This window comes from Quercus lobata, chromosome 7 (genome assembly GCF_001633185.2).
Source record: "Quercus lobata isolate SW786 chromosome 7, ValleyOak3.0 Primary Assembly, whole genome shotgun sequence".
NCBI lineage: Eukaryota > Viridiplantae > Streptophyta > Magnoliopsida > Fagales > Fagaceae > Quercus > Quercus lobata.
The window spans coordinates 34,201,892-34,225,873 of record NC_044910.1 but is presented as its reverse complement, the minus strand read 5'-3'; the positions used below and the strand labels follow the sequence as shown (position 1 = coordinate 34,225,873).

General features: G+C 37.1%; 2 protein-coding genes across 2 annotated transcripts; one reads left to right on the top strand and one right to left on the bottom strand.

Annotated features, from left to right (window-relative positions):
- The first annotated feature begins 8,841 nt into the window (after positions 1–8,841).
- LOC115951269 (nodulation-signaling pathway 2 protein-like) lies at positions 8,842–10,165 on the top strand. The gene has a single exon (XM_031068454.1). The coding sequence runs from the start codon at positions 9,140–9,142 to the stop codon at positions 10,115–10,117; it is 978 nt and encodes a 325-aa protein (XP_030924314.1). The 5' UTR covers positions 8,842–9,139; the 3' UTR covers positions 10,118–10,165.
- Positions 10,166–11,828: 1,663 nt separating this feature from the next.
- LOC115952479 (ubiquitin-activating enzyme E1 1-like) lies at positions 11,829–19,478 on the bottom strand. The gene is made up of 7 exons (XM_031069661.1): positions 19,248–19,478; positions 18,607–19,043; positions 17,448–17,665; positions 15,147–15,941; positions 14,045–14,913; positions 13,518–13,950; positions 11,829–12,696 (listed from the first exon to the last, which is right to left on the bottom strand). The coding sequence occupies exons 2-7, from the start codon at positions 19,031–19,033 to the stop codon at positions 12,100–12,102; spliced, it is 3,339 nt and encodes a 1,112-aa protein (XP_030925521.1). The 5' UTR covers positions 19,034–19,043; positions 19,248–19,478; the 3' UTR covers positions 11,829–12,099.
- Positions 19,479–23,982: the final 4,504 nt, after the last annotated feature.

The following is a 23,982-nucleotide window of genomic DNA, read 5'->3' as shown; positions in this document are numbered from 1 at the left end:
AATAACTATCAATGCATTGTAATATGAAACAAAACGTTCTACGGATTTGTCAAGATGGTATGAAATAATCAATAAAGTTCATATCTACCACACTTGAATATAAGATTGCTTTATTTTTGCACTTTCTTATGGTGTTTTTCTTAGCTTTTACTTTTTTGTATGGTGTGGCAAAAGAAATCAAGATGGTATTTTTGCACTGATTCTTTGCTCTTTCTTTTGGCTTTTTAGAAGTTTTAACATCTAAATTTTGGGTTCATGTTTTGCAATGTATTAGGAGCATTCCAAGTGCTTCTTAGATTGGTCGTCTTCAATCTCAATTAAAAGCCTTTCAACTGGTACATCCTTCTTCTTCTTTTTACATTCATATATTCTGAAATCTATTCTTTCCAATGCATTTATTTGACTTCATTCTCTAACGAAGTCAATTTATTCATCTGATACTCCTTTTTGATGTTGTTCTTTTACATGTTAAAATATTATAACTATTGCCTATAACACTAAATTAGCTTTTCCAATTCTCAAAAAAAAAAAAAAAAAAAAAAAAAAATTCCAAAACCTATTGCTCTAATGACTCTTTTTGAGTGTCAGTTTCATTTCTGAGTGTAAATAATTACTGTTTTCTATATAAAAACTTCTATAGTTTTTATTTTCTTATTTTTGGGTTTTTTGGTTGCATTCTATATGACAAGAAAAAACATAGGATTTTGCTAACAAATTGAGCAATGGGAGGGATTATATTATATTAAAAAAATGATCGAGGCTTTAATTTTCATTAAAGAAAGAATGCCATTGATAATAGAAATGACATGCCTAACATTATTGGTGTTAGTATTTTTTTTTCCCCCTCCTAAATTGTAACTTTTTTTTTTCAAATTATCATAACTTTAAGCTAATTTAAAATTTGAAATTTTTCTTCAACTAATCCATGCATCGCACGGGTTAGCGACTAGTATAATATTATTTTTATTGCTGTTATCATGGACATTAGGTTTATTGTACACTAATCAAAGCCTCTAATTTCAAAAATTATTAATAATATTGTAAAATTTACTGTGTCACTAGACTTATTAATTTTTTATTATAGCTCTCAAACAACTAATGGCTAATAATCCCCAACGAAAACTTCTGACAAGCGTATATGTACGAGCTACAAGCCTTCATGTCCAATAGATGAATGAGGCTATTAATTTAAGCGACAATACCTCGTCATAATACTTGTAACTCGATTAACACTATTTAATGTTTTTAATGGAAACGTCCTATCTCTCAAAAAGATAAATTGGTTAGTTTGGTAATAACTCCGTAGATGTCCTTAAAAGCAAATATCAATTAATTTTCACAAGCAACTAATGTTTACAACTCAACGAAACGGAGTTTTTGATCAGTGAAGTAAAACCATCAATTTTTATTTTTTAGGACAAATTATGGTACTGATACATTTACAAGATATATATATATATATACACACTCAGTGTGCAAAAAAGAAAAAAAAAAATTTCTATCAAAGTTATACTGAACAATCATTTTTCATGGAGTAAAATTTAATTATCACCTCAATAATGAAATTCTTAGCAACTTTTGTTCATATGAATTACTAAATTTTCTACTTTATTGACTATTTGGCTCCATAGGCAATACAGATTACTACGGGTCCGTTTGAATACTGCTTATTTTACTGAAAATTGAAAACACTGTAACAAAATAATTTTTAAATATGTGAATAGTACCGTGAAATCCATTTTTAATGAAAAAGTGGTTGAAAAGTGAGGTTTGTGACATGGAACTCACTAACAATGCCATTTTAGACCAATGTGTAAATGTTCAAAGTGCCACTGATAGATTTGTGTCCCACATGAAACCAACTTCTAGCAAAAAAACAAACAAAAAAAACAAAACGTGAACGCAGAACGCAAACCAAACACACACTGCGTATCTCTAAATTGGGGTCTATGGGACAACTTTTTTTTTGGGGGGAAGCTCCATTTTTTGGGGCCAAATTTCTAATACATGTATTAATTATTAAAATTTCAGGGACTATATCATTAAAAAGGTATTCTCCCAAGTTTGTGCTAAGTTTAACTTTTCATCAATAGGAAAATTCGAAAACTAATCTACGGGTATTATAACCATCTCTGCATGTGCTCAGCACAACTGAGGAGCTGGGACCCGGGTTAATGAGATAAAGTTTTCTCTAGGGTTCCAGGAAAACTCCCTTTTGACTGTAGAACCATTTGTTCCTGTTGGGGGGAGTCACTGTATCTTAAGTAAAATTTATTTTGCTTGGAGATTGTTTGACGTTGGCACTCTGTTGCAATTTTTTTACTTTTATCCCCTAGTTCCTTGGGGCTGGAGAGATATGAGAGCACTCTCTTTGAGGTGTCTTAGAACATGGAAAACCTTACTAAACATTGGCAAAGTCTGTCACTGAATGCCAGGGAAGATGAAGAACTGGGGTTGGACGATGAGCTCTCAACCAAAAACTTCACAATAGCAGCAAAATTTCTTACTAAAAGGGCACTAAATGTGGAGGCAGTGACCAAAACTTTCAGTCCGTTGTGGCGATCGGTAAAGGGGTTTGAGGTTCGAAAAATTAGTGACCATGTTATGCTATTCACGTTTGAAAAAAAGGAGGAGGTGGAGAGGATAATGAGCAATTCCCCCTGGAGTTTTGATAAGCATCTTGTTGTGCTTCAGTGGTATGATAAGGAAGTTCCACTCCGAGCCCTAGAGTTCAACAAGATTCCGATATGGGTCCAAATACACGATGTCCCGATCAGATTTATGAACAAAACAGTGGCGGAGAAGCTCTGTGAAGTTGTAGGGGAGGTGTGTAAGAACATTGATGAGGGAGAGACGGATGGAGGGAGTTTTTTAAGAATGAAGGTCACTATAGATATAAGCAAACCCCTGTGCAGGGGAAGAAGGATATCTCTGTCACAAGGCGAGCAAAGTTGGGTGTCTTTCAAATATGAAAGACTTCCCAACATATGCTACTAGTGTGGGTGTCTGAATCATGTGGATAGAGACTGTGACTTGTGGATAGAAAGTGAAGGGAAGCTTACAAAGGAGAATCAAGCCTACGGTGCATGGATTCGTGCAACATCCTTTGGGAAGGGAAGAAGTTCAGTCTTAAAAGTGCCAGGATTCTATGCAGCAAAGAAAGCCCAGAAAAAACAGGATGTTAGAGGTGAGAGTGTGGTGGAGCCGGTGGTTGTTCAGGCCAATGATCAACCTCCTGTGGCGGAGCTGGTGCAGACAGAGGAAGGAGGTACTTTCCAGGGTGCATTAAATGCGAAACACATGGTGTCAGGAGAGGAAGACTTGAACTCTGATGTTGCTGTGATGGAAAGCCGTGAATCAGGGAAAAGCTTTGAGGACAGGCTAGGCGAGATTGACAAGGAGCTGGTGAGATTTGACAAGAAGAGTGGCGTGACTGAAGGAGTTTCTATAGAAGGAAAGTATGAGGGAAATAAGGAAGCTAGTACAGCAAGGAGGGCTGAGTTTATACTAGGGGCAGTGGAAAGTGTTGAAGCAAAAGTAGTGGAGGAGATGGTGACCACACATGCACGTGAAGAGGAGGGCAACTTGGTAAGTGTACCTATCACCCAATCAGCTTTATGTGACATCTCTAATGTTATTGGCTCTAGGAAAAGTAGTGCTAGGGTGGAAAAAGTCAAAAGAATTAGGAAAAAAGATTGTGCACGGCTAGTTGAGAATATTATTCCTCGGGTAGTTAAAAAAAAATGCTAAAAGACTAGCTTCTGAGGGGGATCACAGTGAGTTACCAAATAAAAAGAGATTGGTTTCATACTCTGGTCAAGAACTTGATTATTTAATGGTGGAGGCTGTGGTGCAGCCCCGCCAACAGCAATGAATATCTTAAGTTGGAACTATCGAGGACTTGGGAACCCTCAGACAGAGCAGGAGCTTGGGGATTTAATACGAGCTCATTCTCCCTCAATCGTGTTTGTGGCCGAAACATGGTTGAAAAAAGCTAGGCTAATTTACTTACATGACAAGTGGAAGTTTGATGGGATGATTGAATTTTCTAAAGAGGGGAGGGGTGGAGGGGTGGTGGTTTTTTGGAAAGAAGAAGTGGATTTCTCGGTGGATACTTATTCGCCAAATCATATTGATGCGGTCATTAATAAAGGAAAGGAGGGTGAGTGGAGATTTACGGGTTTCTACGGTGAACCCGAAACAAACAATCATTGCATCTCATGGGCTACTTTGAGAAGACTAAATTCAAAATTTTCATTACCTTGGTTATGTGCAGGTGATTTCAATGAAATTATACGAGCCCATAAGAAATTGGCGGGGGGGCGGCATAGACCAAATAGGAAAATGGAGGAGTTTAGGGATGTGTTGGATGAATGTGGGTTCCAAGACTTAGGCTATTGTGGGAACAAATTCACTTGGTGCAATGGGCATGAGGAGGGGCATACGGTGTGGGAAAGACTCGATAGAGCGGTTGGTACGGCGGAGTGGCTCTCCATGTTCCCGGCCACAAAAGTGGTTCATTTGGAGTGTGGCACATCGAATCACAAACCGATTATGATTCACTTATTAGGGATTCCAAAGCGAATAAATAAACCTAGAGGTTTGAACAAATGTGGATGAAGGATAAGGGTTGTAGAGAAGTAATTGAGGATGCATGGTCCTATGTTCATCAAGGCAACCCGATGAGTAGAGTGGAAGGGAAAGTGGATAGGTGCCGCAATAATTGGAAGTGGTGGAGCAAAGTGGCTTTTGGTAATGTGACCTGAAGCCTTAGGAAGAAGAAGGAGTTACTAAGGTTAGCCAAGGTAGAGGCAATAAGGGGTGGAAGTTTTTCTCGTGTTCAAAGATTGAAAAAAGAGATTTCAAAGCTATTGGTGTCGGAAGAGCAAATGTGGAAGCAACGATCTTGAACCCTATGGCTGCAAGAGGGAGACAACAACACAAAGTACTTTCATAGTAGAGCCTCTCATCGGTTTAGAAGAAATCGAATTGATGCCATTAAGGATTCTATGGGGGAGATGTGCACGGATGAGGAGGGGATTTCTCAAACATTGGTAAGTTATTACCAACTCCTTTTTATCTCTTCTATTCCGAGTAGGATGGAGGAAGTCGTGGCGGATATGCCTTGTTCGGTAACTAAGGAGATGAATAATGTGCTCTTGGGCGAGTTCTCCAAGGAAGAAGTGATCACGGCCCTGAATCAAATGGCCCCTTTGAAGGCTCCGGGACCGGATGGTCTCCCCCCCCTCTTTTTCCAGCATTATTAGTCGTCAGTGGGTGAAGATGTGACTGAAGCGGTGTTGAGCTGCCTCACCTCGGGTGTTATCCCTTCATCCATAAACCGAACTTTCATCACCCTTATCCCAAAGGTAAAAAGTCCTACAAAAGTCTCTGAATATCGTCCTATTTCTTTATGTAATATAATTTATAAGCTTGTATCAAAGGTGATAGCAAATAGGCTTAAAAGGGTGTTACCAGAGATTATTTCGGAATCTCAAAGTGCCTTCCAATCGGACAAGGCAATATCCGATAACATACTTGTAGCTTTTGAGACTTTACATCACATGAAGAACCAAAAATCAAAAAAAGGGGGTTTCATGGCCTTGAAGCTCGACATGAGTAAGGCTTATGATAGGGTGGAGTGGAATTTCTTGGAGGCAACAATGTTGAAGATGGGCTTTAATGCAAGTTGGGTGGCTTTGATAATGAGTTGCATAACTTCGGCGTCCTACTCAATCCTAATGAATGGAGTTCCTAAGGGTGATATCCGGCCAACTAGGGGTATTAGGCAAGGAGATCCTCTCTCTCCTTACCTATTCTTAATTTGTTCTGAAGCTTTAAATTGCCAATTGCAATAGGCAGCCAAGTCCGAAGCCATTAAGGGATTCTCACTATGCAAAAATGGCCCAAAGATTTCTCATTTATTCTTTGCCGACGACACTCTACTATTTTGCCGAGCAAATAAGGGTGATTTGGATGTTATTCAAGGTATTTTGGTGTTGTATGAGAAAGCCTCCGGTCAAAAGCTTAATAGAGAAAAAACCACCGTGTTCTTTAGTAAGGCTACTTCAGAGGAGAAGAAGCTTGAGATAATCGAAGCTTTGGGATTAAGCGAAGTGAAGGAATATGAGAAGTATCTTGGTCTTCCGGCGGTTGTTGGGAGAAATAAAAAGGCGAGCCTCAATTTCATCAAAGAGAGAGTTTGGAATAAGCTTCAAGGTCAGAAGGAAAAATTCCTTTCTCAAGCGGGTAAGGAGGTGCTCCTAAAAGCGGTAGTTCAAGCTATACCCACCTTTGCGATGGGTTGCTTCAAACTCCCATCCGAACTTCTAAACAATATTGAGATGATGATTAGGAAATTTTGGTGGGGTCAATGGGGAAACCAACGTAAGATTCATTGGAAGAATTGGGAAACTTTGTGCAAACCAAAGGCATTAGGAGGTATGGGCTTCAAGGATTTGGAAAAATTTAATGAGGCTATGCTCGCAAAGCAAGTGTGGAGGCTATTAGTAGATCACTCTTCCCTCTTTTACCGGGTTTTTAGTGCCAAGTACTTCCCAAGTGGGTCAATTTTCGATGCAAAGGTAGTTTCGGGGTTGTATGTGTGGCAAAGCATTGTTAAGGCTAGTAAGCTTGTCCAATCAGGCTTGCTATGGCGAGTGGGGAATGGCACAAAGATCAATATCTACAATGATAGGTGGCTGCCTGGGGAGGCTTCGGCTTGTGTTGTTTCACCAAAAATTGAGGAGGCGAAAAATTGGGTAGTTGCAAATCTGCTAGAGCCGATGGGAGGAGGTTGGAATGAGCAGCTTATGGATGACCTTTTTCTGCCCTTTGAAGCTCAAAGAATTAAGAGCATTCCTTTGTGTGTTACGGACCAAGATGACTGCTTATCATGGCCAAGGTGCAGGTCGGGGTCATACTCAGTCAAAACAGGTTACCAACTGCTGTGCGAAAAGGAAATGAGCTCACTGCCTTCTAGCTCCGACTTTGATGGGGTAAGAAGTTTTTGGAAATTCATCTGGCACTTGAAGGTTCCTAACAAGGTGAAGGTGTTCATTTGGCAGGCTTGCTCAAGAGCGCTTCCAACAAAGGAAAATCTGGAAAAAAAAAAAAAAAAAAAAAAAAAAAAAAAAAAAAAAAAAAAAAAAAAAAAAAAAAAAAAAAAAAAAAAAAAAAAAAAAAAAAAAAAAAAAGAGGTCCATGCCATTTGGGACTGTGTGCAGGTCCGTGAGGTGTGGGAGTATTCCTATGCTGATGTGAGGAATAAGTACCTAACTATGAAGAATATGTGGGACCTCGTGAGTATTATGAAGGCTGAAGGTAAAAATATGGAGGTGTTTGTGATGTCGGCTTGGCTTATTTGGATGCGAAGAAACAAGTTGCGCTCAAATGAAGCTACTCAGCCATGTTCGAAAATCACTCAGTTAGCCTCATCCCTGTTGGCTGAGTTTCAGCAAGGAAAACAGAGGCGAGTTGCAAAGAAGCAAGTTGGCCTAGTGCGATGGCAGCCCTCGGCGGAGAACTCCATTAAAGCTAACTTTGATGGGGCGGTATTCGGGGAGGAGCAGGAAGCCGGTATCGGGGTGGTGCTACACGACAGTGAAGGGCAGGTGTTGGCGGCATTGTCGGAAAAGGTTAGGCTGCCAGCAATAGTTGAGGTCCTCGAGATGATGGCGGCACGAGGAGCAGCTCTGTTTGCAAGGGAACTTGGCTTTAGTCGGGTTTGTTTTGAAGGGGATGCGGAGTTAGTGGTGAAATGCTTGCAGTCGAGGTCGGCATCAAATGCATTTGACAGGCAACTTAGTAAAAGATTTTATATCTATAAAGGGGTATTTTCAGTCCTCCTCTATCATCCATGTAAGGCGACAGGGCAATCATGTAGCCCATGCGCTAGCTAGGGATGCTAGGTTTTCTTTTCTTTTAAGAGTTTGGATGGAGGAAGTGCCTCCAAATATTTTCAGTTTTGTTGTAAAAGATTTGCAGTAATTATGTTATTTTCTCCCTTCCTAAGAAGGGAGGTTTCTCACCAAAAAAAAAAAAAAAAAAAAGTTTCATGAAAGTTTATGAACTCTTTATGTTTGTCCCTTTCTAAATAGAAAATATTACTTTTGACCACAAAACCAGCTAACTAGAGGTCAATTTTGATTGAATTATTTTTATTTTTTAAATAATATTTACACAACTAAATGTAATTGAATTAACGGGTCGCGAGGGGTTAGTCTTTTTCTACCACTGAAAACTTTTGTCACGTAGAAGACCAAATTGATAGACATATCATTTTTAAAATAAAAAATATATAAAATATATTAGGGATATTATAAATTTCGATGTATAGATTTTACAAATAAATATAACATCTTTTAAAAAATGCAACATATAAAAAAAAATTACTGAACTTATTTATAATAATATAATTGATAAAGTTCCAATCACGTTAATTACCACGGTAATTTATAAATTTTTTATAATAAAATTCGTAAATTTTTAATACATAATGTTAAATTTCTTAGGGAATGAAAGGAAATTACAATGAAATGACGTGAAAGTTTAATTTATTCAATGAATCTCATGAATAAGATATGGCTGAAAATAGTGATTGTATGCATGAGGCAACATAAGCCAGCTCCAACCAAGAAGCTGCCAAGAAAAGAATTAGAGTTCAGATGGGAACCTTGCAAGAAAAGAATCATAGGGGTTAGGACCATTTGGTACCTTTTTATATTCTGTTTTCACCAATTATTTTTTATTAACCTATCTATAGTCTATACATTGTTCAACTTCTATATATATATACATTTATATGTTTAGGCTTGCCATAAAACTAAACTAATCCCAACACAAAGTTCCCTTAATTAGCCTGTAGAAATAATCAGAAAGATGTTTCAGCCTGAGCTAACCATGGATTCAATCTTTGACCAGATTGAACACCATGACTTCAACATGGATGCTCTTGTTGATTTCTGTACTTTGATCAGTTCCCTACACTCTTCACCACAACAGAGGACAATTCGGAGCTTCCTTCACTCCAGGTTTCACCACCCAGGTTCCCACAACTGAGGAATCTGAATTTTCTTCAATCCCATGTCCCATTTATGATGTTTCCCAGCAAATCTTTTTGAATGATGAGATAGAGAGTATGTATGGAGGTTTGGAAGACATTTCCCTCACAGAAGTGGGAATTTTGTTCCCTGGACAAGACCCTTATTTTAATGGAGGAATTTTCCCTTTGCAACCCTTGCCTAGTGAAGGAGAAGGTAGTTTCAGTCCTAGCCAGTCCATGAATTCTGAATCAGTATTAACAGATGTAATGTCTGTTCAATCATCTCTAACATTGCTAGGAGAAGACATGGAAATAGATAACCAATTGGGCCTTTTTCATCTACTTAAGGCTTATGGGGAAGCCTTGGAGAAGGATCAAAGAGAGCTTGGGCAAGTTAATTTGAGACGCGTCAGTGAGAAAGGTAGTCCAGTTGGCAAAACATTGGAGCGCCTTGCTTTCTATTTATCTCAAGACAGTGAGATTAATCAAGCTGAAAATTTGAAACAAGAGTCCTCGAAGAACTTCAAGGCTGCATTTCAGGCACTCTACCAAGCCTTACCTGATGGGAAGTTTGCTCACTTTGCTGCAAACTCTGCGATTCTTGAAGCTATTCCAGATGATGCAGAGACAATACACATAGTGGACTTTGACATGGGAGAAGGTGTTCAATGGCCTCCAATGATTGAGGCCATTGCACACCAGCACAAAACATTAAAATTGACATCAATGAGATGGGAAGAGGAGGATTGTAATGATGCTCCATTGTGGAGGTTTGAGGAGACAAAAAGGCGGCTCTATGATCAAGCAAGAGCTTTTGGCCTAAAGTTGAAAGTGGAAGAGATGGGAATTGATGATTTAGTAAGTGAACTAAAGACGAAAGGGGGTGGAAGGAGAGAATGGTTGGTCTTTAATTGCATGGTCGGGCTTCCACACATGGGGAGGGGTAGAAGTAGAAGCCTTGTCATGGAGTTTCTAAGGTTGGCTAAGGAATTGATAGCTAATTCTGTCAATTGTAGTACTATTCACAAGGGTATTATAACTGAAAAATTGCTCAGATTTTGGGTCTTTCTTTGAGGGATATTTGGTGCATTACAAAGCCTTGTTAGAATCTTTGGAAATGAATTTGCCACTTCATTTTACAGAAGCAAGAATAGCCCTGGAATGCCTCTTTGTAGCACCTTATATATCTTCTCTTGCTTGGTTCCAAAGATGGAAGGAGATAAAGGGGGGGGGGGGGGGGGGGTTGTGGTGGGGGTTGTCATCTTGAGGCAGGGCTCGGGCTGATGGGTAGGCGACTGAGCAAAGAAATATTCATGGAAGCAAGAGAAATGGTGGAAGAAGGGGAAAATAAATATGGGATAAGGATTGAGGGGCAGATTGGAAATGAGATGGTCTTAGAATGGAAACGAAATACAATAGTAAGAGTTTCAACCTGGACAAACCATAGCTAAGGAGAAGACACTTAAAGACAGTCTTTTTTTTTCTCCTCCAGTCTGTATAATTGTAATTGTATAAGATTATTTAAGCCAATACAGCAAAAAAAGAATATTGGTTAACTGACATATTAATATTATACCATGTTCCGAGAGTTGCATTACATACAGTTGCTATCACTATTATGTTTTACTTAGTTGTCCCAACTCCTAAGTCATTGTCTTAAAACTTAGAAGTCAAGTAACATTGCTCCCACTTTGCATTACTTGCACATGAATTTATATTGGTTCCAATAGCAAGAATTTAATTCAGGAACCCACTGATTTAACTTGCCTCCATTGAGAGATTGGCTGGCGAGCGACCAATAAGTTGATTGCCACCACCCCTATGAATAGTCCTTTATAATCATTCAACCATTGTCTTTATTTGGTTCATTGTTATCATAGTGCAATATTTATGGAATATGAAATGATTAAAGAAGAGAAAATGGTCATTATCGCGGCTTAAATGGGATCACATTTCAAGCATGAGCTCTTGTACAAATGTTTTCTGAGCAAAAAATAAATCCAGAAATGGGGCAAGTATTCTGCCCCAAATGCTTGATACTAATAAGTAATTGGATAAGGCAGTCTTGAGAGAATTCGTACCAAGCGGTAAACATAGTCAGGAACAAGATAAAGCAATAAAAACAGGAATCACATTCACGTAGAAATATTATAATTATTATTTAATCACAATTCTAACACTCACAACAATTTTAATGTTCTCCCTCATGTACGAGCCCAAACTCCCTTTAATAAGTGAGACTCAATAAGTGAAAAATTTAACATTTTAAATGCTCTAATACCTTGTTGAATTACTAATTGTCCCAAAAATTTAAAATATTAGAAAATTATGAATTTTATCATTTAACCAAGATTCTAACAATAACTAGGGAATTAAATTCCCCAGGTCAATCCCTAATTGGCATAAAACATGACCTCCAGAGCAGAAAGTATCACTTGCAATCCCATGAGGCCATGACTAGTCCATCCCATTATTCTTTGAAAGCACCATGCATCTCATGAAACTCGCCAATTTGATTGGATATCAGAGAGAAATTGCAATTATTTTTCTATCTCATGAAAGTCGCTAATTTGAATGAGATCCCAGATCAAATTTGCAATTTGTTTTTTCTTTATGTTGTTTTTCCCTGCCCTTGTTTTTCTAGATCGATTGCCATGCCATTGGCCCAGTACATGGCGTCTAATTAACTGTAACAATCCAGACACCCAACCACAAGATTAGAAAGAATGTCCCACTAATGCATTTAGAAAACTATTACTCAAACTCGTTTTCTGGTCTACCCTCCTCTCGAAAATCAATCTTTCCAGTTAGATTAATGACACAAGGAATCAACCACAAAACCATGGCTCAACCTAAAAAGCAAAGCAACACCAATATTGGTAATATTGGTATTGAACAATAATCGATACTTAACACCATCGGTATATGTGCAGAAAAGGAGTTACTATAACATACATCCCATGCGTTAAACTGGAGTTCTAATTAAGATAGGGTCCCATCCTAAGACAGCATTCTCTTTTCTTTTCTTTCTTTTCTTTTTTTTACTGTCAAAATGCCTACCTGAAGTAAACCGAAACCTGAGGGATATCGATATCATTGTCATCGTCATCCTCACAAGCCACTACCACATCAAGGTGACGTCGATATGGAGGTAGATCTGCCTTGGCCACTTCCCTAGCCAAATCCACTAACTTCTTATCCATGCGCTCTCGATGCTTTGGGAAGATGCTATTATAAAGTAGGCAACTCCCATAAGAGATGCTGTAAGCATTCAAGTCCTTGTCTTTCAGCCATTGAAGAAGCTCCCTCAATGTTGGATTGTCCTTCAAAATCCATCTGTCCCACACAGTCCAGTTCAAGTCCTTGTGCTTAATCAATTTAGGAGGAACTGGCTCAGCTATTGAGAAAAGAGGGAGAGCTAAGTTCGCAAAGGTGTTTCGGTAATCCTCTAATTTATGCCCTCCATCTATAACCTTGTACAGCTCCAAGCAGACAAGACCTGTCGCCATGGCAGTGGCGGTTGCAATTGCCGGGATGATCCTCCCTGCAATGAACTTGGCCTTAAGCTTATCAACTTCAGGGATACCATAATTCCTTGCCCTCATGTTCGCAAGTCCAGCTATTAGGTCCATATGATAGTTTGTGTCATCATCCTGAGCATAAAGAAAATAAGTTAAAAAAAAGCCTTAGTCCCAAAAATTTGGAATCAGCTATGGATCCTTAACAAACTAGTCATGGTCGGCCATCTAGAAAATATGTTTAAGTGCACTCAAAACTTCTCCCTCCCCTTCAGGCCAATACTTATAAAAATGGTAGATGCATGATTCTAACATAGAATCTAACTTAACACCAATTAACAGAATTCAGTATTTGAAATTCCAAATGAAACACATACTGAAATGAGATTGTCTCATGTATGGAGTGAATTCTATAAGAATAACCATGGTGTCAGTGTCGTACGATTTCAGAAGCAACACTAGTGTGGGATGAACAAGTCTAAACATAGCGACCTATTTATGAACAATGTTGAAGAATGTAAAAGTCCATTTCCTGATTTTGGAGACCTTTAAAAATGGTTTGGCAAAAGGCCCCTATCATCATGTGAACCAGCACCTTGCTTGGTGCACAATCTTCTCATAGGCCACTCATGGATACAATTTTAAAGAACACTCAAAAGACCTTGACCTAAATTTGTGAAGATTTGAAAGGTAAAAGCTACCTCTTTTCATCCATAACCAAACAAATGACCCAACCCACCATAAAAATGAACCTCCAGAAGAAGGTGAAAAGGCCACAACATAAAAATCAATTATTTAGAGCTAACTGTAACAAATGACTATATATATATAAGAATTGTAACACATGATAGTAAAGTCCAAAACGATTTACTACAAATCAGCATTCTAAACACCTCCAGGAGGGAAAAGGGAAAGTGTACAGATGAGAGAATAAGAAGAGAAAACAGGAGACTAACCTTCTCAAACTGAATTGGATTCATCTTGAAACCTTGGGGCAACTGATTCTGGCATTCTTCTAACTTCATGATCAACTCATCAATAACAGCAGCATCATCAATTGATGAAGCGGAAAGGGTGTTAGCTTTTTCATCTGTCTCAATTTTAACGCCTTTCCTGGGCTGGAAATCAGGGACTATCACTTTGTTAACAGCATCAGCCATCTTGCTAGGGGACTTGACCCAATCAGGAATTGGGATGCCAAATGTCTCTGCACGTAGTACCGATGCTGCCATAATAAAATAGAGGTGACTGAGATCATCAACTGAGAACTGCAGTGGGCGAGGAAAGCGCTTGGGAGCAGACCAGAATGGTGTCCCATTACTGGTTGTAGCATCCTCGGGAAAAGTGTATGTTAACTGCTTCACACGGTTGGCAAAGTAATCTTCGAACCTGGTTCCGTTAATACAAGCCATTAGACACTGAGTTAAAGATGTGATCCTATATTGTAAACTAAATAAATGTAATTATTAAATAAAATAAGTACTTCAGACGAGCCCATTCTATGCAATCTTGGAATGCTTCACATTTCTCCTTGTCAAGGCATTCAAGAACACGTTCCAAGTTGTCCCTGGCCTGAGCATCGCCAGCATTCTTCATTGCAGATGTGTATTCATTTGGGTTGATTAGATAAGCATTCACTTCAGCTGGTGTCTTCTCAAGCAAACCCTCAAACTCAGATCGAGCCCATGTCAAGCAGTGGTCAATATTGTGAGGGAATGAATGAACTGTGCACATGGGTGCTTGCTTTTCAGGTGGATCTCGAGAGGCACCATAATTTTCGGTAAGGTGAGGAATAACCATCTGAGTGTTGCACTTGGTACCTAGGGTCCCTGATTCCAATAATGGCTTCTGGAAATATAAGCATCTCTGATCAATGTAAAGCCTAGCATTCACATTGTCCAGAGCATTGATTACAACATTCAGGTTTTCCCAGAATGTGTCATCAAATACATTCTCTGTCTCAGGGGCTGCGCGGTTCTGCAGTGCTTCAATGTTGAGGCAAGGGTTTATCAAACCAGCAGCTGAAGCAGCGACTGTTGACTTAGCCTGCCCAATGTTCCAGTCCCTGAAGAGAAACTGCCTGCTGAGGTTACTTTTCTCAATAACATCATCATCTGTAATTGTTAATTTCCCTTGTTTATTACAAGAAACCCCCATCAGCGCTAAATTCTTCAAGAACTCACACCCCAGTGCACCAGATCCCACAATAAATACTTTTGCATCCTCAAGTTTCTTCTGGAGTTTGGATCCAAACACTGAAATTTGTGCATCATAACGACTGTTTAAGGGTTTCAGATCACTAGGATGCAAGGGTTCCGTGGGAAGGGACTCAACTGAGTCGAAGTAGAAAAACTGTGCCAAAAAAGAAACATAAAATATCAGAACTTCAACAACATTGGATAAAATTTCATAATATTTGAGTTGATGGGAAACTCAAGACAGCAGAAAAAACACTGGAGTTCACTCAATCAGTTGAGCACCCCAATCCATAGTCTAGACAAAGCTTAAGCTTCAACTAGACCAAATTATCAATCTATCAAGTTTCCAGATCCACTCAGAACCAATCCCCGACTAATGTGACTGACCTGGAAAAGAGGATGAAACTTCCCAGAGCAAGCCTTCATAACTTCCTGTCCAACAATACCACCAAACATTGCAGCCATGGGATTCAGCACAGCCCTAGCACCAGATGCAAAATGACGAAGAAGGTTTTGGTCAATTGCCTCAAGCCTCCCATCTGATAAGGTATCATTGATGCCAATGACCAGAGAAATGAACTTCTGAGCATCATCCTCTGATCCAGCAACTGGAAAGCGTCCAAACTCCAATATAAATTTATCAAGAGCTTGAAATGCCAGGTGAAGGAGGGGTGGACGATCAAACTTGGAGAAGTCACTTAGAAGGAAATCACCAGGATCCCTTAGTGCTTCTTGCAACGGCTTAAAGTTTAACACCTTAGGTTGCTTCACCTGTGTGACAATGCCACCTCTCACATATGCAGCATACTGTGTGGTGTCCTCCTCAATGGCAAACGAGTAGGGTCTTGCATTCTTAACCTTCCTTGGCTTTCCATCATTTAGTTCTGTCATTCCATTGACTTCAGAGAACACAACCAGGTCCCCATCCTGAAACTCAAGCCTCTCATCATCAACGCAGGATACAAGAGCGGGGTTGTCATTGCTAATAGACGCAATTATGCCTGTATGTGGATCCTCACCATCCACATCAAATACCGTAAACTCAGGGCCAAAGTCACAAAACACGCTACCGAAAAGGCCTCGTACTTCAGATTTTATAAAGGAAATTGGAGGTTGATGATTACGGCAGTAATCATCAAACTCAATTGCTTTCTTCAAGCTAATATCTGTAAAAACTACCACCTGTAGAAATTCAAATGCCAAAGACAGGCATAGTATTTGTCAGAATCAAAGCACATACATCTCTCTTAAGATTCGAATTACTTTTTGTGCAAATAATGTTGAAAAAAAAACATGCAGCTGCTACGTCCATCTAGGAGTTAAAGAACAAACATAAATTCATTTCACATACTCATAAGCAAACACACTAACACAACTATTACAAGTAGCACTAACCTGATGAAAGAATAATCTCAGATGCTACAGATAACAAGCAAATTTTACAAGCTAGAACATTTATCTGGCTGATATAAATATCTAGAAAGAGCTGAAACACTACTTGACATGTCCACATTTCCCCCTCTTTAACTGTGGTCTGTCATTTCCAACGTAATTGACTCCAAGAATCATTGAACTTATAGTTTTTAAAACCAGACTAGACATCACCTCGGACAAGGACCAAGGAAATACCTGACCAGTTCTAGTCAATTGTTTGGCCTATGGTTCATGTATTCTAAACATTTATTCAATGAAAGTTATTTATTGGAGAATTTTAAATCTATTTATCCACGTGCCCAACCCTAACTAATTTGTTGAGGATCCATAACCAACCCTAAAAATTTGGGACTAAAGCTTTGTTGTTGTTGTTGTTGAAGCCATTACCACTTGCAGCTTAGTGGTAGTAGTTTCATACATATGATGTCTGTGTAATTGGTTTGAACTCTCCTGCCCTTGCTGTTTGCATCTCATAACTAGAAAGATATGTTCAAGAGAAGTTATTTTTCTCACCAGGGCTGGGTCAAGTTTAGTAGTGCCTATTAAGTCACTGACTCTATTTGTTTATAATCCTCTTTGAATTCATTGACCTTATTTTCAAGACACTTTATGTTGACTTATGTTACAGATAATACATATTGAAAAATGAAACAACAAAGACTGAAAGATGGATATGTCAAAAAATGGTTAATTCCTATCGATGTTAGCTGAACTCTCTTTCTACCATCCATCCATCTACATGCACATATAATTCTGTAAGGAATGGTTTTAATTTTTTAAAGGTACCAACCCAAGGATGGAACAATAAAAGAATTTGTACCCAGTGCTCAATGTTCTTGCTTCTGCAGGATCTAGGAAACGTGGCTTTTAGGTACCCACAATACATCAATTGAACAGAGGGCACTTGCCATCACACTTAGGTCCAACCTCTCTAAGGATGGAATAATATTATGAGAAATAAGCTATGACCATAATGAATCAAATGTCTTACCAAGTTTCATACTCTGTAATGTTAGCATATTATGTGGTGTGAATTCTCTTGGCATGATTTTTTTATTAATCAATGCTACAATTTTAATTATAATTTTCTTGTTTCTTAACATATTAACTTAATTTTCTTTACTGCATCAACGCATACCACTAAACCATTTTTTATAACGTTCCAGACATGAGGTACTAGCAATGAAAGCTAAGCATCCCATTCATACACAATTTCCTTAACCAACAAGTGTTTAAATAACTCAAATGCATTACCTGAAAATCTGAAAGTTGTTCCTTAGTCAATTCACTTGTCAAAGTAGAAATGACAACTGCGTTATTCAACTCTTGCAATTTCTGGACAGACGCAAGGGCACGATTCTTCCCCACGTCATCCTCAGAAAAAATGAAATTTCCAGACAAATCCCACAACTCCACAACGCCATCATCATGCAACGTCACAGACTTCACACCAGCAAGAACAAGGTTCTTCGCTGCAACATTCATAAACCCCAATTTTTATAATGCCCACGCAATATCATAACTATTATTTTCATTTAAATATATATAGTTTACAACTTTACATCATCGTAACATAGTCAAAAACTAACACTACTAATAAGCATCCTCAACCGTGAACTCGAAGATTGAGAGTAAACTAAACCCCGTTCTTTTACATACCAATCTCAGCACGGAGACCCTACATCCTGGAAAACAAAGTTCTTTGCTGCAACATTCATAAACCCCATTTTTATGACACGTGCAATATCAGAACCATTATTATCATTGTATGCCATTTTGATAATTTGATAGTTTGGGGAGAGGGATTTGAACCCTGAATGTATCCAGTGAAAACATAAGGAGATGCTCATCAATTGAGCTACAAGGCTCTTGGAATTAGTATCATTGTATGTCATTGAAATATATAGAACACTACTAAAAATATCAGCTACCGCATATTTAAAGATGGATTTTAAACTAAAATTTGTTAATTTTACATGCCAACCTCAGCACCAAGACCCTGCATCCCTCCCAAAAAACAAATTTCGTTTTTATGATGACCACATAATATCACAACCATCACTGTTGTTGCATGCCAATCAAATATACTTTATGTCATTGTAAAATAGCCTAATACTAACACAAAGCATCAGCGACAATGAATTTAAAGATCAATATTAAACTAAACTCCGTCAATTTTACGTACCAATCTTGACACAGAGACCCTGCATCCCAGAACAAGTTTCTTTGCTGCAACATTCATAAACCTCAGTTTTCATGATAGTTTATGTAAATCTAACATAGCCTAATATTAACACAACTAATAAGCACTGGCAACCATGAATAACATAGCCTAATACTAACACTACAAAGCACTAGCAACCATTGAATTCAAACATTGAGATTAAACTATAATCCGTTAACTTTTACATACCAATCTCGGCGCCGAGGCCCTGCATGCCGGAAACAAGAACATTAGATGCAAATAGCCGCCGCATCGTCTCGCGTCCATAAACCGCGAGCTGCCGACTGTGGAGATCCTCATCGATATCAGTCGAAGCTCCATTGCCTAAAGCCATGATGGAAGGTTCGTCAGGAGCCGATGCCGATGTGTCGCCGCTTTCGTTGATCGCTTTGTTGTTGTTGTTGTTGTTGTTGTCGTCGTCGTTTCCCTTAGTGTTGTTCCTCTCTGTGGTGGTGGTGGTGGTGGTGGTGGTGGTCGCCGCAACAGCGCAATGCTTCTTCGTCAAGGTCGTCTCGATGGAAATGATCTGATGCGACGTCGTCGTTTCAACTCCTTCTCCTTCTCCTTCTTGCTTCGTTTCGACCTCTCCTCCCACACCTCTCTTTCTAGGAAGCATATAGTTTGAACTGCCCGCACACAAATTCATATTCATTATAACAAAAGCAAATCAAATTTTCTCGGGAAAAATCGTCGATTTTTCTCGGAAAATAAACACAGAACCTTGATCCAATAGCCAAACAGGTTAAAAACTATATAAACATTTTTTTGAAAATAAATAAATAAATAAATAATAGAAGAAGAAAAGATAGAGAAGGAAGCAAAGAAGATACCTAGTGGACTGTGAGGTAGCGATCGTTGAGGGATTCTTTGGCGTGCAGTGTTGGATTTTGGTTTTGGTTAGGGTTTCACGGCTCTCTGGATTCTGAGCTAAGATGCGATGATGTTGTTCAGTTCCGTTTTCATTTCTCTTTGGTGTGAGAGAAGAGAAAGTTTGAGATATAAGAGAGAGAGAGAGTTAAGTGGGGGCGTGAAAAAAGTGATGATATTCGTTGTTTGGGTGTTTGGAGCATTTCAGTCTAGTTTAGTGTGTTATTTTTCGTTTTTTTTTTTTTTTTAAGACTAAAATACAAATTACACATTTTAAATTTAATTGAAATTTATTTCAGTCTTTTAATTTTATTTTTATTTAATTTAATATTTTAAATTTCAAATTTATTCTTTCCAAAAAAAGTTTCAAATTTATTTGATTCAAATCAATTTCATGATAAAATTACTATTAAGAAAATAGTTTTTCTTATATGAGAACTTTTTTTTTCAAATTTTTTTATTAGTTAATTATATACTTAGCGATAATTTTTTTTAATAGAATTGGAAAAAATGTCTAAATTGAATCAATTTGAAATCAAGATAATTCAATTGAACAAAAGTATAGTTAGATAACTGAGTTACTTGCTATTTAATTTAATTTTCTTTTTGTGAGATACTTTTATTAAAAAAAAAACTGAGTTACTTACTATTTAACTTAACTTTCTTTTTCTTGAAAAATTGATGTCAATGCTCAATATTAACCTATCTTTTTCTTAATTCGATGGGGACATTTTCCTAACATTGTGTTTGGGTCCGAGGAAAAGGAGGAGGGACAATTGACATCTTCCTTTTACTTGTTGGATAAAAACTTGAAGAGTGCAGTAGTCATTTTCCCTCTAGGTTCACTATTTTGTTTCGTCGTAAATTAAGGGTGTGTTTGGATACTACTTATTTTATTAAAACTAAAAAATTATTACAAAAAATACTGTGAATAAAGGTAAAAGTTAGTTAAAATACTATAGTGAGATCCATAAATAGTGTCAAAAAGTGTTATGAGACTCATAAATAGTAACAAAAATAAACTGAATAGTGAAATAATTTTAATTTTTTATTTTTACCCAAACAGAAGCTAAGAGCAAGTTGAATAATGATTAGAGGTAATAATTGTGTTTAGGTTTTTTACTTTTTGAATGCTGTAAAGCCCACCATGAAGACTTTTTTTTTTTTTTTTGGCTATGATTTCCTCCAAACAATTATCTTAAAAGAAAAAAAAATGTTTCTTTCTTCCTATTCCTCTTTCATTTTCTATTTCTTTCTTCCTCGTGAAATCAATCATAGTTAGAACCAATGGAGTACAAAAGAAAAGGATACTCATTTTGACGTACATTAAGATGTAATGTACATGTTCATAACATATTGAGATTTTGCCTTTTTGTTATTTGTAAATAATATTTGCATCCAGTGGATTTTGAACCAAATACCTCATCCCTCCCCTTCTTCTTATAAAATGGCATATATTTCAAATTAGTTGAACTGAATCAATAAAATAAGTAAGTAAACAGCTAAACACAATTGGCTAGTGCCAATGACATTTGCGTCAATTGACAATTCTTCATATTTATTATAAATTAAATAAGATTATTTATCACTTAAGGGTCCGTTTGGATACAGCTTATTTTGCTGAAAACTAAAAACACTGTAGCAAAATAATTTTTAAATGTATGAATAGTGCTGTGGGACCCATTTTTTATTTTATTTTCTAAATAAAGTAGTTGTGGATCCCGTGAACAGTACATGAATAATGCTTAAGGGTCCGCTTGGATACAGCTTATTTTGCTGAAAACTAAAAACACTGTAGTAAAATAATTTTTAAATGTATGAATAGTGCTATGGAACCCATTTTTAAAATTTTTTTTTTAAATAAAGTAGTTATGGATCCCATAAACAGTGCATGAACAGTACATGAATAATGCTTAATAATGCATGGATAGTAATAGTTGTCCCCTCAAGCTGAAAAGTGAAAAAAAAAAAAAAAAAAAAAAGGAGGCATGAAACCACTGAAATGCTAGAAACGTAGACGTATGTAGAAATAATTTCTATCTAAATGCACACTAAATTGTATTATGTATATAAATGATTATCTAATATGAATTTATACATTCACAATTATAAACACTTAAATCTCTATGTCACAAACAGGAATGAACAAGAGTATTTAATTTGAGATAAATTTGGAGTAATACTTGTAAACCCTATTTATTATTTGAGTTTGAATTTAATAAGGATATTTAGTAAAATTCATGGTATACAGTATACACCATCTAATCAAGCAATGTTGTTTCTCAACAAAAAAAAAAAAAAAATCAAGCAATGCCACATCGATTTTTGTGCAGTAACAAGCATAAGCCTCGTTACAAACAATCCAAACCTCATTAAAACCCTTGAATCAAATTTTAATTAGTCACATACCACATCGTAACAGTCACAATACTATTATCAACCTCACCCAATCGCCAAATACATTGCAACTAAATTAGCACTTTTTTATACACAGGTGCTTTTAGGAGCTAGGGAAAAAGTGTTCGAACTAAAGATGTCGACAAAATAAAATAAAACCTCACCCAATCTGTACCAGTTTCCAACAAGGCAACAACTATCACTGACCACCCTCCACCATACCCTACCATAAAACAAACCCAATAGTCTCGACCATTGTGCACGCTGATTGAATTACTTTTGCCCACCTAAAACCCCCCACAAGGCCATGAGAGGTTGAGGTTAACTAGAGAGAAAGGGGATTCGCAGCAAATGATAGAAAAAATAAATAAAATAAACGTGATTATGAATAGTGTGATTCTTGGGAACTTGGAAGTTATGGGGTGTTGAAGAATGCTACTGAGAGGAACAATGTGATTCTAGTTTTGATGAGGCTCTCGTGGATGAGAAAAAGTGGAGTCTACAGCGGTTGAGTTTGGAGCAGGGGTTCGGCAGTATTTTTATTTTATTGGTTTGTTTGTTTTCTTATCCTACTCTTGTTTCAATAGAAAATCTTATGTGAATTAGTTTTTTGTATTTTCTTATATTTGGTAGTATAAAAAAAAGTCAAATAAAAACTATTTATCTCTCTCTTAACTTCTTTTATTTAGCTAGACATAAGATAAAATTGTTTTTAACTAAAATTTTATGGGAAACAATTATATCTCATGCTAAGCTAAATAAGAAAAACAATTCTATCTTATGTGAAGTTAAATAGGGGAAGTCAATAAATAGTTTTTTAGCTCATTTTAAGGTAGCTACTAGACATAAGAAAATAAGGTAGTTTTTTAGAAAATGTTTAAAAAATAATAATAATTTTCTATAAAATGTTAATATTGAATCAAACAAAGCATTAATACAATATTTGTTTATACCTTAGATCACTGTTTTAAAATCGAACTAGACCAATTGGGAACTAGATTGAGAATCGGTCCAGTCAAAACCTTGAAAACTGGTAAAACAAATCAAGAAAAACTGGTCAAGAATTGGGTTAAATTGGGAACCAGCCTCTTTTTTGGTTCTTTGACTAGTCTAGTTTTTAAAATCATGCTTTAGACTATTAGTTTTTAATGGGTTGTTATCATGTGTTTTGGTCACTAGGCTGTTATCATTTGGAAAAATATAACATATCGATGTTTTATTAAAGAGTGTAAGTAGGGTATTTTACACCACATTCTTATTAAATTTAATCTCTTATTATTTATGTGGGAGGCTAGAAAGATTAGCCCTATTGGGCTTGATCTGAGGAGTCCGAAAGCCCAACCATCAACCCCTCAATTCCAAGTGGGCCTAAGAAAACCCAAAAAGAGATATGTGGCCAAGGAAGCAGTTTGCCTGAGGAAGGTGCTTGGACGAGAGTAGCCATATGAAAGTTAGAGAGAATCGACACGAGGGCAAAGGCTGTGATTTGAGGAAGGTGGTGTTAGCCAGTGTAGATAAGAAGAAGAGGAAACTTTTCAGAAAAGTAATCATCACCTCCGCATTGAACACACTACACCAACCATGCCAACCGTATTTATGGCTGAATGACACTTGAATAGTGCTAGTACATCTTATAACTTACTCAGCATGGCCTTAAAATGAGGGATGGTACAAGTTTATTGATGGAGAATCAACAACCTTACATGTGGAGGGTCAAGATTGAAGTAAGAGCACTATAAGAGGGAATAGATCCCCAATAAACAGGGATCAGATCCCAGATATTAGAAAACATAATACTCACATTTGTATCTTATTGAGTGTAAAAGGTTTCATCGGCCATTCTTAGGACTATAAGTTGGATATTTTTATCCTTAATAAACAATTTGTATGTTAATCTCTTGCCATATTTTCTTATTTAAGTTAGGATTATCATAGAGCAATCCAATTGTTGGTTTGAACACCCATCTTTATAAATTAATTGTGATGGGCCTTGACCCAAGCTCAACTATCTTTTGAGCCTCAAATCTTTAGCCCATACAGTTTCTTTCATCCAATTAGTAAAACAAGGGAGGTAAAATCAATCAATCAACAAATATATCATAGAGATAAATTTGAATAAAATGTAATGCAAATATGAGAAAGATGAGAAATACACTTGAAGGATAAACAATTAGACATCAGATGATGGTTACAGTTTATTTATTTTTACAAATTACCAAAAAAAGAAGAAGGAAAAGCATTAATGCCAATGTTGCACTAAAAATTTGCAGATAAACGAAGCAAAGCAAAAAATAGCAAAAG

Coding starts and splice junctions, on each gene's coding strand:
- LOC115951269 (XM_031068454.1), top strand. CDS start 9,140: ATGTATGGAGGTTTGGAAGACATTTCCCTCACAGAAGTGGGAATTTTG.
- LOC115952479 (XM_031069661.1), bottom strand. CDS start 19,033: ATGCTTCCTAGAAAGAGAGGTGTGGGAGGAGAGGTCGAAACGAAGCAA. Junction 17,666..18,606: donor GGGCCTCGGCGCCGAGATTG/GTATGTAAAAGT, acceptor TGAATGTTGCAG/CGAAGAACCTTGTTCTTGCT. Junction 12,697..13,517: donor ATCCAATTCAGTTTGAGAAG/GTTAGTCTCCTG, acceptor CTTTATGCTCAG/GATGATGACACAAACTATCA.